General features: G+C 46.5%; 1 protein-coding gene across 6 annotated transcripts in view; it reads left to right on the top strand.

The window, feature by feature from the left end:
- Positions 1-17,851, top strand: part of GARNL3 (GTPase activating Rap/RanGAP domain like 3) — a 147,776-nt gene that overhangs the window by 99,415 nt on the left and 30,510 nt on the right. For all 6 annotated transcript variants that reach the window (XM_053204584.1, XM_053204582.1, XM_027035134.2 and 3 more), the window contains 9 exons: positions 1,582-1,657; positions 2,329-2,427; positions 3,898-4,001; positions 8,311-8,419; positions 10,310-10,355; positions 11,128-11,234; positions 13,720-13,835; positions 15,658-15,762; positions 16,788-16,862. In XM_053204584.1, the coding sequence (XP_053060559.1) occupies positions 1,582-1,657; positions 2,329-2,427; positions 3,898-4,001; positions 8,311-8,419; positions 10,310-10,355; positions 11,128-11,234; positions 13,720-13,835; positions 15,658-15,762; positions 16,788-16,862 (837 nt within the window). The remainder of the gene's footprint in view (positions 1-1,581; positions 1,658-2,328; positions 2,428-3,897; positions 4,002-8,310; positions 8,420-10,309; positions 10,356-11,127; positions 11,235-13,719; positions 13,836-15,657; positions 15,763-16,787; positions 16,863-17,851) is intronic.

Genomic DNA, 17,851 nt, shown 5'->3' with positions numbered 1-17,851 from the left:
AATTGTAAGAAATTACCAACAACAAGATTGTGAAGAAGAGGTAATCATTTGGAGGCAGCTTGTGAAAAACAAGTTATATCTGACCAGTTTTGTGTCTTTGCTCCTTTGTTATGCGCACAGTTATGCCATGCATATTTATTAATCGTCTCCAGTATACCCAGCACCGTGATGGGCACTGGAGATTCGGTAGAAAGGAAGACGTGTATGATCTATCCTTCAAAGACTTGTGTTCTAGTGGTAGAAACAGACACAAATGCACATTTAATAAAAGAATTACTGAGTATGAATAGTGCTAAGAAAATAAACAAGATGCTATGGCTGGCAGTGACTTTATATCGAAAAGTCAAGGAAGGCCTCTCTGGACACGGGCATTTGAGCCAAGACCTGCATGATGGAAGGAACAGGCCGTAGAAGGGGCTGTGGAAGAATTCCAGGTGAGGGCTCAGCCTGGGCGCATTCTCTTTCATGCTCTGTATAGAAAACCACACTCACTGATGGATGTGCATCTGTCTGTTAGGTGTGTTGAGGACAGAAAGATGCTTAGAAGCACAGCATTGGGCCATTGGATTTTTCGTCTTAATTCTCCCAGACCCAGCTGTCCTGAATCCTGGCATTCTGCCTTACCCACCCACCCCACTCCACCCCACCCCACCCCCTACCACCAACCTGTGATCCACTGGCCAATGCTTTAAACACCTTTGTTCCTAGCCTACCCTTTAACTGACCACCTAGAATTCCCCCATCTAGTGGTGCATCACAGAGCCTCGCAAAAGTTGATTCTCTTCCAACCTTAGATTTCATTTTTGTTATGAAATACTTCAGATACACAAAAAAAAAGGGTAGAGAATAATATTATGAAGACCTGTAAACCCATTATCCAGCTTAAGGAAGAAAATATGAAAAATACCATTGATCTACCTGATCTCATTCCTCACTCTTCCTGTAGAACCTATCATCTTGTATTTGGTATTTATTATTCCCACAGAATCTGATTTTAATCCATTGTTTAGAGTTCAGGGTAGCAGATTGAACATTTGCACTAGCGACTTCTTGATATCCGCACCCCAACACACACATCTGTTTTGTGACTTCTTGAGGTTAATTATCTTGAGGAGTTCGGGGAAACCAGCTTTTAGAATAAATTGCCTACAGTTTCCATTTCTGTTCCTAACAGTCCACAATATATCAGCCTAAGATTGTTGGGTTCAGTTTTGAATTACACCGAGCTCTCCTGTGTTAACTGATCAGAACATGGCACCAGTCCTGCGAGCTCCTGCTGGCAATTTGAGTGCTGTTTTGCTGCAGAATAGACCTGGCATCCAGCAGAAGCCATTAGTAATGAAATTACAAATGAATTAACTCACATAAAAAAAAAAAGAGTCTCAACTATAAGCTATAAAAACCTATAGAAATAAATGATTTTGTTAATACTAGTCAAAATTGAGATGGAGGAGAGAAAGTAATCCTCAAATACCCATCTTGGTCATTGAAATTTTCCTAAGTGATGAACAACACCTATCCTAACTGTATATGTTTTCATGATAAAGTTACATTCAACGTCTTTTGTTGTCTTATTGTAAGGGCTCCGTGAATTTCAAGTTCGGGGTTCTATTTGCCAAAGACGGGCAGCTCACTGATGACGAGATGTTCAGCAATGGTAAGTGTCCCCTCCTTTGTGCTCACTGAAACCCTTGTTGACAGTTTTGACAATCCAAACTGAGCGTACCTGTTGAGTTGGAGTCTTTCAGTTGTTTCACGAAATTTTAGGGTAAAATTTCAGGGTCAACTTTGTAGGGCAGCTGCTGTCCAGTTTCATCCAATTTGGCAAATATTTGTCGGTCACCAAATTTGGACCGGCCACCGGCACCAGAGATGGAGTCTGTCTGGAAAAGTACACGGGATTGGAAGAATTTGGCTCTACATCATAATCTCAGTAGCAGAGGAAGATTTTTCTCTGATATTTACGGTTGGGAGAATTATCAAATGTGCCATTTTCCTGTTGTTGTAACCTGCGCTCTTCTTGTTACATACCTATTCATTATTAATAGAAGTAGCAATGGTGTTTACGTTTTGCAACACTAAAGCCTTGTGATCCCAGTCTGGCAGCGGGAAGGTTGGTCAGTCTGATTCTGTGGTTTTCCTTTCCTTGGAATCCCGTGAATTGTGGAAGTTCCTTTGCGGTCTCCGGGAAGGAAGCGTGGCCTCTCCGCTCCGTCTGCTGCCCGAGTCTCCACAGCCTCGTTAACGTTCCAGTGATTTCAGGGCATCGTTAGAAAATGACGACCTTGCACATTCTGTACTTTATTCACACTTTACCTCTTCCTGCAGAAATCGGAAGTGACGCTTTTCAAAAATTTTTACATCTTCTGGGTGACAAAATCACCCTAAAGGGCTGGACAGGCTACCGCGGCGGTCTGGACACCAAAAGTAAGCTCACCTCCTGATCTCTTCTGCTGCCATTTGTATAACTTCTCTAGTAGTCAGCCTGACCTGTATTTGGATTTAGTCCCAAGGTGGGGAAGGGATGGACAGGAAAGGATGAGAAGGAATTTGAGCTTCATACCCAGTCGGACACAGGGCGGCTGGACACATCTGGGGCCTCCATTGAGTCTGGCAAGTCCAAGCCCACCCTCAAACAGCCCCTACGTGTGGCAGGCCACGGTCCGTGAATACTTACTGTCGAGAGCCTCTGTGTACCAGGGCTATGTGAGGCTCCAGGGACGTAGCAATGGATACACCAACATGGTCCCTACCTTTCTAGGAGCTGATAGTCCAGTGGATAGCACAGACCCTAAACAGATAATTACCAAATACCTTAGCACTAAGTGCTTGGAGGAACAAAGAAGAAAAAGTGCAGAATGCCATGGGGCATTTTCCCTAATCTGGGGGATGAGAGAAGGCTTCCCTGAGGGAAGGATGAGAGGGAGTAATTTGAATCTTGAAGGGAGAAGAGAATTCTAGGCAAGAGAACATTTGTGAGGTCGCTGAGTGAGGAAAGAGCCTGATGTGTTCTAGAAACTAAGAGAACATCTTCACGGCAAAGGGACTGGAGAAGAGGAGGGAGCGATCCCGCGGGGAGTTTGAGATCACATGAAAAATTTCGGATTTTATTGTAAATGGAGTTGGATGTCATGAAAGGGTTTAAGTAGAGGCGTGGTGGGGTCTGATTGCACCCTCCAGCCGAACTTGCTGGCCGCGGTGTGGGGAATGACCCGGCAGGTGCATGGGCACACGGTGAACCTGACCGCCCATAGGTTCGCTACCCCCATTGCCAATACTCAGCCTCTCCGTTACGGTCACAGCCACCATCCACTGAACGTTTGCTGTGGCCTGGTACCCTGCAAGTATAATCTTGAAAACATCCCTAGAAGGTAGTTACTATTTTTATCCCCATTTTCAAATTAAGAAACTGAGGCTTCGAGAAAATTAAGGTGACTTGTTAAAAGGAACATAGCTGAGAACTCCAACCCAGGTCCGCTTAACTCCAGAGCCAGTGGTTTCAGCCACTCTGCCATCTACCCGTGAGAGTACTTGCTTTGTTTTATGGACGTCATAATTATGTGTACGTCATCTCATGTTAATTTTGTCCTGTACACGAGCAGTAACTGGAAGGCAAAAGATTGCAGCACCTTCTCCTTTTAAAGCCCAGACGTCTATGTGAATCAGACAGCAAGCGAGCTTAGAGCGGGGAGGGGGAGGGCTCTCCACGTGGGCGGGAGCCTTGTATTAGCTGGACAGTGAGCCATACTGTGGCTTCCGCTCAGGTGGATAACCCAGAATGATCCTTGGGAGTGTACTAACTGTGTGCTATAGTCCCCCAGCCTGCAAATAAAGACTATTTCCTTAGGGTGTCAGAATGCTCTGTGTCTACTAAATGCTCACGTTTATGTCTTACAGATGATACCACAGGGATACATTCAGTTTATACTGTCTACCAAGGGCATGAGATCATGTTTCATGTTTCCACCATGTTGCCATATTCCAAAGAGAACAAACAGCAGGTATGTGCGAACACAGGCTCTTTGAGAACACACAGACCATCACATAGTGACCTAAATGTGGAGAAAGCGTCGCTATGATTTCGTAGAACAAGAAACCGTATGTGCTAATATATGAACTGAACTTCAGGCGCCAGTGTCGGGACGTTTCTAGTCTGTGTATTTGAACTTTCCACAAGCCTTGGGAAGCACTGTTCTCACCGATGCTATCCCCTTAGATAAGGGATCAAAGATAATAGTACACACACGTGTCTCTGTGTGAATGTGTATGTGTATTTGCATGCGTGAGTATGGTTTTACAGACTCGTGAGAAACTGTTTTACGTAGATGTCGCCTTTGCTCTGAGACTTCTCTCCGTGTGTCCGGTATCTCATCAGAGACTACCCAGGACATAAAGCAAGTGAATTCTGAGTGCCGGCTGGCAAGCACTTCCCAGGGCCTTGCAGGAAGTTAACGCCGAGTATCTGCATGAGCTGTGTTGTACTGGGGGGACGGGAATCTACTTGACGCACCCCAGAGACTGGCCGTTTCCAGAAGATTTTCCAGTTTGTGGGAATTTAGATAGAACAAAGATACATGTTGCTGGTTTTTGAAGGATTTGGGGGGCATTCTGTTTAACTTTTTATTAGATCTTTATCCCTTTTTTATGCACTGAAGGCATCGTATGAATAAATATCACAAACGTGGATGGACAGTTGGTCAGCAAAGATTTGTGAGAAACAAGAACCTGGAGAGGGGAGGTGATGGGCTCAGAGGCTTTTGTTTCTAAGCACATGTAATTCTTAGTTCAGTAAGACCTCATCAGGGGGGAAAGACACAAAACAAACCAGTCGGCTAAAATGTGGCGTTCCATGGGGCGCCTGGGTGGCTCGGACGGTGAACCATCTGACTTCGGCTCAGGTCGTGATCTCAGAATTTGTTGAGTTTGAGCTCTGGGTCAGGCTCTGTGCCAACAGCTCAGAGCCTGGAGCCTGCTTCAGAGTGTGTGTCTCCCTCTCTGCCCCTCCCCCACTCATACTCTGTCTCTCTCTCTCTCTCAAAAATAAACAAAACTTTAAAGAAATTATGTTTCAAATAAAGAAAATGTGATGTTCCAGTCGTGAGATATAAAGATGCTTCGGGGACGTAGCAGGGAGGGATAGGAAGAGCCACTTCTGTCGGATGGTTTGGGGCCTGGAGTAAAGAGCTGGTGGGTTTATCCTGCAGGCATCGGAGACCCACTGGAGGTCTTAAGCTCATTCTGGTTTTAGAAGGCTCACTCTGGGAGAGGGCAGGTGGGAACAGGAAGTGCCTTGGCCCAGCACAACTGCTTAGTGGCTGAGGTCACTTTCTGCAAGGCATCTTCCTTTGCAGGGTCGAGGGCACCTTTATTATCGAAGGAGCTGAAGCTCTTAGGATCTTAGGATCATGCGCTGAGCGGGGACTGAGCTGGCCTTCCCAGTCATTATGAATTACAATGACCTCCTAGAGCTCAACAATAATATCACAGAACTTCCCCTGAAATGTTTTACAATCTTCCTCCTCCCTGCACTCTGACCTTTTCAGCCCTGCACAATCACCAGATTGCCCATGTCTTGTGACAGGTAGGGGCATTAGCCAGAGAGACAGGAGCAAAGAATGTGACATTTCAACCTTTGCCCAACTCTGAAGACGTGAACCTTATCTCTTCGAGGGGCTGTCAGTATATTAAGGCGTGACCACCCTCGCCAGCAGCTCTGTAATGTCCCCAGGTGGACCCGGTATTCTCAACATCGTGGTTGTCTCCGTGGTAGCACTTGGGGCCTCCACTTGCCAAGCATCAGTAGGTAGGAGGCAAAACAAAACTCAAATTCGTGTCTATTACCAGGAAGATCAGACAGGTGGGAAGAGAGACAAAGAAACACAGGACACGAGTGAACCTTAACAGTGCCCAATCATGGCAGAGCAGAGAAAAACCACTAGCTGTGAGCCTCTCTCTGTACCTTGGGGGCCTAAGGTAACAGACAATAAGACAGAGGCCAGCCTGGCTCATAAAGTCTTGCTGCTTTTGGACCTCCCAACATCTAGAACATGAGGGGAACGGTCTGAGCCATATCCCAAATCTGACATAAAGAAGCCTCCCCTCGCACAGTTTGTAGGTTCTGGTTTTCCTGTGACTTCTACGTCTCCCCCCTCTGTCACTGAACTGGGGGGTGACAGAGAGGGAGGTATTGGTATTTGCCTCTGTGGGGCCTCTCCTTTCTCCTAACTCCCTGTGTTGTCCCGCACCACTGGCATCTCCTGGTCTCCCAACTCCAGGCCCTGAGGGCAACTTCTAGAATTGGATGAAAGCACAGCTCCGCGAGCAGCCCATCTGGGCCCAGTCCTAGCTCTGCTAAGAACCAGCTGCGTGATCTTGGGCACGTGATGAGCCCTGCCTGGCCCGGGGTGCGGTTCTTGGCCCTCTTGCCGCCACCTCCTACTCTCATTCACTCCGTGGATGATCTCCCCTGGTCTCAGGGCTCTAGATAGCTTTTATACGCTGACCCCCAAATTTACGTCTCCATCCGGAAGTCCAGACTCAGGTGCGGCCTTCTTGGCACCCTGTGGGGCTAGATGCCTCGAGCCCAACGTGTCCAAAATTGCACCCCGACTCTCCTGCAGCCTCTCCTTTCTCAGTGGAATTGCTGGGTCGTGTGGTAATCCTGTGGTTAAGTGTTTGGGGGACCAGCATACCGTTCTCCACAGCAGTTGCCCCATTCTGGATTCCCAGCAGCTAAGTGCCTAAGAGCTCGACTTTCTCCACGTCCTCGACAGCACTTTTATTTCCAGGTGTTTTATGTTTTCTTCGGCTTTGTTTTGTTTTGCTATAGCTAGCCTAATGGGTGTGAAGTGGCAGCCCATCGTGGTTTTGATCGGTGACGTGGAGCATCTTCTCATGTGTTGATCACATCTCCTTGGGAGAAATGCTTATTCAACTTCGGTTGCCCACTTTTTAATCAAGTTATTTGATTTGTTGTTGTTGAGTTGTAGGAGTTCTGTATATTCTGGATATAACCCCTTATCAGGTGCATGATTTGTAAATTTTTTTTAAGTTTATTGATTTTGAAAGAGGGCGTGTGAGCAGGACAGGGGCAGAGAGAGAGGGGGAAAGAGAGAGAATCTCAAGCAGGCTCCTCACTGTCAGCACGGAGCCCGACACGGGGCTCAAACCCCAAAGCATGAGACTGAAATCAAGAGTCAAACACTCAACCGACTGAGCCACCCAGGTGCCCCTGTAAATATTTTCTCCCCTTCTGTGTGCTGCTGCCTTTCACGTGTGTCAGTGGTGTCCTTTCTTGGGCCAAAACTTTAAATCTTGATGCAGTCCATTTTATCTCATTTCCCCTTTTGTTGGGTGTGCTTTTGGTGCCACAGCCAAGAGATGATTGCCAAAAATAATGACTTTTGTAGTTGAATTGAAATTATTAGGACATCCCTAAACCTTCATTTCCTCATTTGCAAAACTGGGATAATATCTAGTAAGAATCAGAAAGGAATCCTGTTCTCCAGGAGCTTATACTTCAGAATAGGGGACACACCAGGGATCCACGGAGAACAGTGAATCCTTCTGTTTGGCCGATTAAGCAAAGGTCTAGGACAGGGGGTTGGCAAACGATGGCACATGGGCCAAACTTCACATACTGCCTGTTTTGTTAAATTGTTATTGGAACACAGCCATGCCCACCCGTTTATGGATCGTCTATAGCTGCTTTTGTACTATGACAGCAGAGCTCATGGGTGCAAACAGACAATATGATCTACAGAGCTGAAACTATTTATTGTCTGGCCCTTTACAGAAAAAAATTGCTGACCACAGGTCTAGGAGATCAGTTTTGAAAGGTCAGCTGAGGTCAGATTACATAAGGCCATTGTCCTCCCCAAGTACATCTTTCAGAAGTAGCTAAGGCATTTATAAACATGCACATGTTTGACCCCTTCCCCAGGAAATTCTCATGTAATGCCTCTTGTCTGGGGGCCTTGAATGCCAGGCTAAGAGGATGAAGTAGGAACAAAGGTGGACACAATCACGATAGCAAAATGGGAGAGAATGGAGGCAAGGAGGCTAGTTCGGAAGCTTCTGCAGAAGGGGAGGCAAAAAGAAAGGCAGGTCTGCATTGGGTGAGGAGCTGAGGAGATGGTTAGGAGAGACTGGAGCCTGGGCTGGTAGAACACAGGAGGCAGGAAGTCAAACACGATGGAAGTTTGGGGCTCTGTGACCGTTGTGGTTTCCATACTGTGTTAGTTTTTTAACCCTGTGAATCTGCCACATTTGAGTAAACTCCTCAGCGGTGTTACTTATGCTTTCATCCAGGTGGAGAGGAAGCGCCATATTGGAAATGACATCGTCACCATCGTGTTCCAGGAGGGAGAGGAACCTTCTCCTGCCTTTAAGCCTTCCATGATCCGCTCCCACTTTACACGTATCCTGGGCCTTTGTGAACAAGTTTAGTGAGCTGTTGGTCAACCTCATGGGTCTAAAGTGACCCTCAAAACAAATGTTACCATTGACTTGCTTGTCGTAGTTGTTTTGTGTCGCTAGATTTTTAGAGCCACTGTTCTGGATTTTTCCCTCAGGGTTATTTGGCTCTCATCTTTTCTCCATCCATTGGAGTAATGGATAGACTCATCCTCAGAGAATTCTTGGCTTCTGGAATATCGTTTCTTTCCTCAAGTAGTCTTTGAAATAAGGGAAACTTCTTAACCATCCATCAGTAATAAATGGACTAGAAGAATTATGGGTAGTGAACCCTCTGAGAAATTTGTGGTAGTCAAATAAAAATTTGAATTGAACTGAAGTTATTAGAATTCAGTTAAATTTAGTTAAATAAAAATTCACAAATTAAAATAGCCAAAATAGTGTTTCTTTCTTGATCCTAAAGCCTGGTGATAACTACTGTATTACCACCTCTTAAAATTAGAGAAATGATGGAATGAATCATATTTCTATTCACTTTTCCCTCTGCTTCCTCAAATCCCTGCTTAGCTCATATTGCTGGCAAAGTCCTGCTGAAGTTCTCTGTAATGTCCAAGCTCAGCTCATTCAGACAGGCATAGGACATGAGTTTGGCCAGCCCAATAGATATCATCGTGGCCCTGTTGCTTTGGGTCACAGGCCATGACAGCCCAAGACCCAAAGGTGGTGCCTCCGCAGGTTGTACGTGGTAAATAAAGGGCAGCTAATAGACATTTTCCGAATAAATTCTGCTCTAATTATTCATGTTCCCTGGAGACTCCAGTAAAAATGTTGGGAAACAGGACCACTGTGACTCATCGTATCTGGAAGTAGATTTCTCTGTGTGTTTTGACTTGTTCATTGTCACCTAATAATACAGCCTGTACGTTTTTAGAAGTGGGAAATGGCCAGATTTCTTCCAGGAGGGCAGGGAAGAAAACATTTATGCACCTGCACTTCAACAATAATTGTTTTTGCTCCCACCCCTGCTCATTAAGTGACCTCTCGCTCATTCACTGGGATTTAGGGCCACCACTTCCCCTTTCCCGAAGCAGTACTTCTAGAACGGAAGTTTTCTCCAGGTAGGGAGAGGGGGGTGGCTCTTTAAGTGACCAAAAGGCAGTCATGATGTTTAGAAGCCCTTTTGTTGTTAAGTTTTAGATTTGGGGCTTGACACATTTGTTTCCAGAAAGCGACCAGCAGATAGTTAATGTAGCCTCTTTCCTCTGAGTCCCGCAATGGAAACAGCTGGAGGGACTGATGGCCTTTTAGCCCTGGCTGAGGAAAGTGTGGGGGAGGAGCTGCCAGGGGAGGAGGAGTAGGAGAAAGAAAGCAAAGCTGGACGAGGTATGGTACCGGTTTAGACTCGGCGCACCTGTCACAACAAAGTAGCTTCTACGTTGGTTTGTTTTGGTTTGTTTTGTCTACCAAAGCCAGAAGGAGAGAGAGGGAAGGTGTGCAGTGGAAGCACTTAATTTGCTTTTATTTACAAAATGGGTGACGGGAAATGTGTGTCTAATTTCATACTGGGACGTGGTTTGTATTTCCAAGCCAACAAATTGCTCTTTTGGCTTTTTTTGGCTGCTTAGTGGCGTAATAGCTACATTTGTGTTGCTTTTCTGACAGATGGAGAGACAAAGCTCTTTCCCCCAAAGGATGAGCACACAGAGGTTGAACTTCTGCCTTTCTGGGCTGTCTCCTTTAAAATAGTCAAGGCTCCATCTCAGCCTAAGAGTGACAGATGCCCTGAGCACAGAAGTGCGGATCTGGGGTGATTCTGCACGAGGGATTTCAAGGCACAAGCCGTTGACTATGAGCGTTGGGGTCGTTGATTACATTTCCTTAACCATCACCACAGATATTTTTGCCTTAGTGAGGTATGATCAACAAAATGACAATTACAGGTAGGTGATGACTTTCTCTCAGTCGCTTGTTCTAATTCTCACGTTTACTTGTTAATTTGGCATTCATTCGATGACTTCTACACATATTTGCTGATTGATTTGGTGCAAATGTCCTCACCTCCGAGAACTCCCTTCGGGACCATCATTTCTTTGGGGAAGGCTTGTTCCATATAGTGTTGCTCTGTGTCGTCAGCCCAAGGGTGAGGGTTAGTTTGGAATTTTATTGTACTCTAAAATGGGCACAAATTTGGTATGTCTGATCTTGACCAGAGGACCCCCTTTCCTGGGCTACATCCTGGCCTATTGATCCCTCTGTTCTCAAAAATTAATCTGTTAAAAAGGTATCATGATGTTGTGAAACGAGCATAAACCTTGAGCCAAATAGATGTGGGTTGGAATCCCAGCTCTGTCACTATTAACTTTGTGGTTGCTTGATGAGAATCAGTCAATACGATGTCTTAAAATACCAAGTATGCTGCCTGGTATGCGGTGGGGGCTCAATGGTGGCCTTTGCTATTATTCCTGGCGTCCTTGACCTTGCCCACAGCTTGGTAGGTTGGACCATGAAGGAGTCAGGAAGGCCTGGCCTCTGCCCTAAAGCCCATGGGAGAACCACACAGTGGCCGAGGCTCTGGCAGCCCAGAGAAGGCATGCCTCCCGGGGAATGAATATTCTTAACATATCACGTAGGCAACTGTACAAAAATGTAAGGTCCAGATATTTGGTGATCTTTGAAGAAAAACCTAGTAATTCTGAAATGTTCTCTATGTAGGCTGAAAATATTTTCAGAAGAAAGTGTACCACTCTTTGGTCCCCCCTTGCCATCCCCACCGGTGTTTACAGACCACCAGGAATTCAGGGACTTTTTGCTAGTGAAATGTAAGTCTCTATTTTGAAATTTTTTTGCAACTTGTTCTACATTAGAATACATTCCTTCAGATTCTCCAAGGATGCTGTGTAAGAAAATACCATTATTTAAGCATGGATCCCATTCCACGTTCTGTTAATTCTTCATGTGAAACATTCAATTTTCTGGTAGTGATACGTAGATCTTCTCCTGTGTCCTACTCTATATCTACCGTCTTGCTCACCTGCCTTGAAGTTTATCTGTACTCACCCACGCACAATACCAGGGAGCCTCAAGTTTGCATTTCTGCCCAGCGTTCTGATATGGCCATTTCTCTGGCCAAATCTCCAGCTACATGTGTATCTGTGTCTTTGTTGGAGAGTGGGAAGCAGGTGAGGCAGAGTGGTTATGTGGGTATGTACTTAGGGAAAGGGGAGTTGTTAGCAAGTGTGTGTGTGTGTGTGCGCGCGCGCGCATGCCCGTGAGAAAGACAGACCCACAGAGAGAATGTGGATATGATACGTGTAGAACCTGGCCATCCAGTCTTCACTAGCTGGTGAGCATACATTTTAGCTCCACCGATAATTCTCAAACACCTGACCCTGAGCCCCGCATCTTCTGAACCCCAAGAGCTCGCTTCCTCCCTCCCCGGAATAGCCCGGTTATTATAGCTGTAAGTCTGGCTCGCAGGCTACATCCAGAAGAACGCGCCCAGTGCTGCCAGATATTCCGAGTTTTAGAAACAAGCCAAAAATCTGAAGTGATATGTGAAATTGCCTGAATCTTACAATGGGGGTCCACGTGTTTCAAGTCCAGAGGGTCAGGTAGAGAGCAAGAAACAGACCTGAAGCAGAGTCAGCAACGGAGAATAGGTTTAGCAGCTAGAAATGGGGAGCATCTTGGAAGCCAGGGCTCAGGAGGTAGGCAGTCTTTACAGAGTGTCTGCAGCAGGGACAGGGCCGCTGCAGGCATGGGGCCCTTGAACCATGATTAGAGATGATTCAGGAGCCTAAGAACCCAGCTTATTGGTATATCTGCTGATTTCAATGGAGTCAGTCAACAGAGTGACTTTGAGCAGCACCCTTGGATGCCTGGGTAGAATGAGGCAAAGGCCTCAGTTGATCTATAGTTGAAAACATGCACAGTCAATCTAGTGGAAAACGTGGAAGTCGATCTATGGGCTGTGAAGAGGGTCGTTGAAGGAATGGAGCATGGAGCCAGGAAGGACCAGGAGGGATTGATGGACTGAGAGAAAAGGTACAAACCAGGGGAGCCAAAGTCTTTTTGAATTCCAGACTGGATGTTAACAGGAGAGAGGAAGAAGGCCAGGCAGGAAACTCCAAGATCACAAGAAATGGCGTTTCAACAGGATTTTTAATCTTTTCCCTTTATTTGGCTGAAAGAGGTCATTTAAAATGGATTTTTTTTTTCTGGGGCACTAAGGAAATAATATCCTCAAACAAAAAATTTCCAGTCACAGAATTAAGAGAAAATAATGGGTGTGCCTTAAATGCATTCAGTTTAATTTCCTTAAGAGGTATCTTACCACAAACAAGCCCAGCTTGTCCCCAGCACTCAGATCCTATCCAGGAAATGCCTGGGCCCAAGAAGTTCATTTTTCAGTCTGTGAACACTGACTTCCTTTGGCACATTATATGAGAAAAATAATAGTTAACATTTATTCAGTTCGATATGCCTAGTATGGTGCTAACCCTTTATATGTATTATATCATTTAAATTCTTACATTGATCCTATAAGGAAATACAGTTATACCCATTTTACAGGGTAGAAAATTGAGGCCCCCCAAGAAGCTAAATAATTTTCTTAAGAATGCAGCAGCACAGCTGGGATTCAAACCCATAACTGTCTTGATTTCAAGCTCCTAACCCCTTTGCACACTTTCTGTTCTGTGGTCTGATGTGGAACTGGACACTCCACTTTCCTGACCCTTAGTGTCTGTAGCCCACTAACCATCAGCTTTTTTTGCCCAGAAGAAACTTCCATTAGGGCAAGAACCCCAGTACTCTGCTTAGGCAGTTGTTATTTTTCCTAACAAAATGTAGCAAATACATATTTAATCCTGTTAAATGGCATCCTGGTGGTTTGGCCCATGTGTTGGATGGGTGTGTAGATGGTTAGGTAGGTAGATGTTTGGGTGGATGGATGGATGAATGGATAGAGGGGGGGGAGGGAGGAAGGAAGGGAGGGAGGGAGGGAAGGAGGAATGCTAGATGGGGGCAGGTTGGGTGTGTACTAGGTCAAGTAATTAGATACACCCTCTGCTCTGGAAGCTTGAAGTCCAACGGGAAAGGTAAGACAGAGATACCTATGGACTATGGGTTTGGATAGAAAAATTTAGAGAGTTAAACATTCTTCCATGAAGGAAGGGTAGTGCCAGTGGTAATACCAGTATTTGGAAAGTGGGTGGCATTCACTGCGAAGAGTTTCCTTGAGAAGGACATTCTTCAATAGCATGTTAGTATTCGTAACTCCCTTTATAATTTGATTTATTTTAGTAATTAATGGTGAAAAAGCCACTTTGGAAACCCCAACATTTGCCCAGAAACGTCGACGTACTCTGGATATGTTGATTCGATCTTTATACCAGGATTTGATGCCAGATTTACATAAGGTAACCCTGGGTCCGTGGTCCTCTTTCCTTCTCATGGGTTTGGGTTAAGAACACCAGTCCTAGCAATGAGTCCTGGTTAGAAAAACACAGGAGTTGCCTTGATCCTTGCTGTTAACACCGGACTGTGGCCACCATGGCCAACATTGGTTCTCTCGTTGTTACCACAAGAAAGAGTGTGGAATGTCCATATACAGGAACGTGGTTTTCAGAAACCACAGACCTGTGGGAATGGAGGTGCAGACTGGGGGCATGAGTGTCAATCCATAATCCCTGGAGCATTCGAGAGTGCTTTTGGGGGGTGCCTGTCCTTGGTGGTACTATTCAACATTACCAGTGACATAGAGCTGATGGATAGGCAAAAGTAGGGATTTGGGAGAGAGACACTGGGAGCTTTTTAAGGTTTTCCGGAGATTTACCGGCCAGCCCCATATTCAGGCACTGAAACAAGTATTTACATTTACTGCAGATTCACTTTGTGCCAGGCACTTCCTAGGCTGAAGGTATCTCCACACTGATGGGACCCAGCGCCTCCCCCGGGGCCTCCAGGGCCCCTCGGGCTCTTTAGAATCCTCCAGACTCAGTGTGAGATCACCAGATGCACGGGCTCATTGATGCAGAGTAAAAGTAGTGCTACTTAGAAGTATTCCCCGCCTTTAACAAGAGATCCCAGAACAAGTGGGAAGACTCCCCTAGATTCCTTGCGTTCATAAACTCCAGCAAAAGGAACCACCAGTGATGTGCGTAAATACGTGCGGCGTCAGTTTCAGGTGCTTACATGGGGAGATGAAGAGTATCCAAATGATCCTTTCCCTTCAGCACAGGGACCACCACCATTTTATAGGTACCCCTTGACTTCCGGCTGGCCAGTACATCCTAACTACTTGCAGGGATCGGTCTAGACCAGCCCCAAGCGCTAAAGAGCAAGCCAGGATCACTAATCCGTCCATCCCCTTTTTTCCCTAAGGTCAGGGAGGGGTGCAGAGAGGGTATCGAGATGAAGACAGGAGGCCCCTCAGGTCCCAGCTGAAGCATGGCCTTCCCCAACGCCCGGTGAAGCCAAGTCCCCATATTAGGCACTCTCACATTCTGTGTATTTCCCCTCCGTAGACATTCTCCCATGTGCCACTCATGACATCCATTCCTTAATCTGTCTCCCCCGTTAGACTGTGCTCTGCAAGGACAGACTGTATCACCGTCCTCCACCCACCCCGCCACTGCACATCTGGCAGAGTGGTGGGTGATCAGTCAGTGCTTGCTGATTGAAAGAGCGTGCCCATTCTCTGACTGTGCACTGGAAGAGAACTGACATTTACTGTGTGTGCGCCCAAGCCCTGTGCTAAGCACCTTACACGCACTTCCTCACGTGGTCTTCATAACACGCCTTGGAGACAGGTATTTGCCACACAAAGACACCAAGAGCCATGAGTTAACTCACTTGCCCAAAGTCACCGAGAGAGTTACAGTCACACAACTCCAAGGGGCGCCACTCACACAGAATTCAGTACGCCTTGTGCCGGGGGCGGTGGGGGAAGGGGTGCCACTCTCTGAGAAAGGCATCCCCGGAGCTGTGCAACATGGTGACTCCGTCACCCGGTGGGAAGTTAGTAAGCCTTGGAGCGACTGGCTCTCCACCTGTTGGCCTTTGACCCCCAGCATCTAGCACAGACCCTGGCACACAAGCCGTGCCCCACGAATGCTTATTGCGTCAACGGATACAGAGGTTGAAATAGCATTTGGACAAATAGGTTTGTGCATTAGGAGAAGCCGAAGGATGGGACTTGACAACCATCTTTGGAATCCGTGACTTGTTTTTCTTTTTTAGAACATGCTTAACAGACGATCTTTTAGTGACGTCTTACCAGAATCGCCCAAGTCCGCACGGAAGAAAGAGGAGGCCCGCCAGGCAGAGTTTGTTAGAATAGGGCAGGTGGGTTTTATTCTGGAACCTCTTTGGCAAGATGTGCAGTTGTGAGTCCCATCCACATCAGCTGGCCCGCCTGCAAAGAATTTCATGTCTTTGTACTCCTGTGGGAGCTCTGCAGTTCCTTTTAGGATTACTGTGGAAACCACGAGTGAGGTTTTTGATAACCACGTAGGTGTAGCTCTGTGGGGGTGGGGGGAGCAAAGCTTTCTGCGGAAGAGTGAGTACCACTGTCTCGAAGCAGGGAGTCACAAGGCCCAGGCTGAGCTCCCTCTTGTCAAAGGAGCATGTACCATTTGCCTACCTCCTGGGCATTTTCTGAAGAGTGAGGAGCCACTGTGGGAAAAGCATCTTGAACTTCTCCCTGGCAGGAGTAAGCACAGAGCAGTGGCGTCCTCAAGGACCCAAATTCCCACCCCGCTGCTTGGAAGCAATCCTCAGAATTTGGTGGCTCACTGTTAGCATCTGATTCCAGATTTTGGAGGAAATCGTTCCCCCTTTGCCTCACTCCCACATGACATTAGTATGTCTCAGTTCTGGGAGGTGACACAGCTTTCTGCCTTGATCTCTTGTCAACACAGAGAAGGAGAGTGGCCAGCTGCAGCTAAGGTTCAGACCCAGAGGAGAGAACCAAGCAGAATCAAGTGACCCTGGAAAGCTAAGAGGCCAAAGTAACCGCACCAAACAGGTGCTCTGTGACGGGGCGCCCCGACTCTGCTGTCAGAGATTCTGATTCATCAAGCTTGAGGAGGGGTCAGTCTCCCAGTGTGGAAATCCCTGCACTGAGACACTGATTAATTGAAATGACAGGATGGCCTCTGGGTCATTGGGGGCTGGGCGGTTGTCGTTAGGGCTTCACCATATTCAGCTGGCTGCATGCCGTGTCTTCAGTGATAGGGCAGTGTGGGAACCTGACACTTTAGTCTGAAATTACTCCTGTTTTATTAAACATTTTTCAAATCACAAGTGTTGAACCTACTGTTCCATTACTGCTTGCTAACAAACTTTAAAAGAGGCCTCTGTCCTGTAAGGCACTAAAACTGAAATCCATCGTGAGAGGGGACGCTCCGTCAAGTTTGGTGGCTTCGGGGATCTGTAAAAAAGAGGTGAGTTGATGATACTCTCCAGTTAGCCTGTGAATGTCCTTTGTCATCAGGGAAGCTATTGCAATTCTTAGAGATGTGTGGGACAGGACGGAGAAGAGCTTGTCTGTTGCAGGGCCCTCAGGGGAAACCCCACATAAAATCGAGGAACAGTAAGTGAGAGTCCCCAATTTCCAGAGCGCGTGTGTGCCTTTGCGTGCTTAAATGGAGCAGAGCTGGTGGACCAGGCCTGGGCAGGCAGACAGGGCTGAGCAGTGCTCCTCAAGCCTTGTGTGTGTGCAGACCGCCTGGACATAGTGACCAAATGCATGTCCCATTCAGGAGCTCTGGGGAGGAGTCAGGATTCTGCATTTATAACAAGCTCTCATGGGGTGCCTGGACACACTCAAAGCAAAGCTCTAGGGCCATGTTTCCCAAGCTTCTGTGTATACTAGAATCACCTCCAGAGTGTCTGGGGTGAGCCCTGAGAATTTGCATGTCTAACAAGTTCCCAGGAGATACTGATGCTTGTTGGTCAAGGGCCACAGTTGAGAAACGGCTGCTTAATCTATAGTTCATTCAGCCACCCCAGAAATTCTGTGGCCTCTGTATCTACTTCTTACTTCCACTTTCCTTTGGCGGGGTGGGGGGAGGGTGGGTAAGGAAACTAGGGTGGTAATCAAAAAGAGAAGAGAAAACAATAAAATTGCATATAAACTTACTTGCATGATTTTGTATTGTAAAACCATTCCCGATGTACTTAATTATGTCCGTGTTCCAAGTATGTAACAGATAGTTAAATGGGACAAATCCACGGACAGAGCATCACTAGAGAGGTGTCCATTATAAAAGCAGAAGAATTACGAACGCATTTACTTTAGTGATGAAGCTATAAATGATTTGCATCTGAATTGCAGACCCAACACACTATAAAGTCTGGTTTCAGGGAAACGATGGGCCCAAAATACAAGTGATGCTGGAAAACCACAACCAACTTAAGGCCAGATTGATGG

This window comes from Acinonyx jubatus, chromosome D4 (genome assembly GCF_027475565.1).
Source record: "Acinonyx jubatus isolate Ajub_Pintada_27869175 chromosome D4, VMU_Ajub_asm_v1.0, whole genome shotgun sequence".
NCBI lineage: Eukaryota > Metazoa > Chordata > Mammalia > Carnivora > Felidae > Acinonyx > Acinonyx jubatus.
The sequence above is the reverse complement of the archived record's forward strand: the minus strand, read 5'-3'. Positions and strand labels throughout refer to the sequence as shown.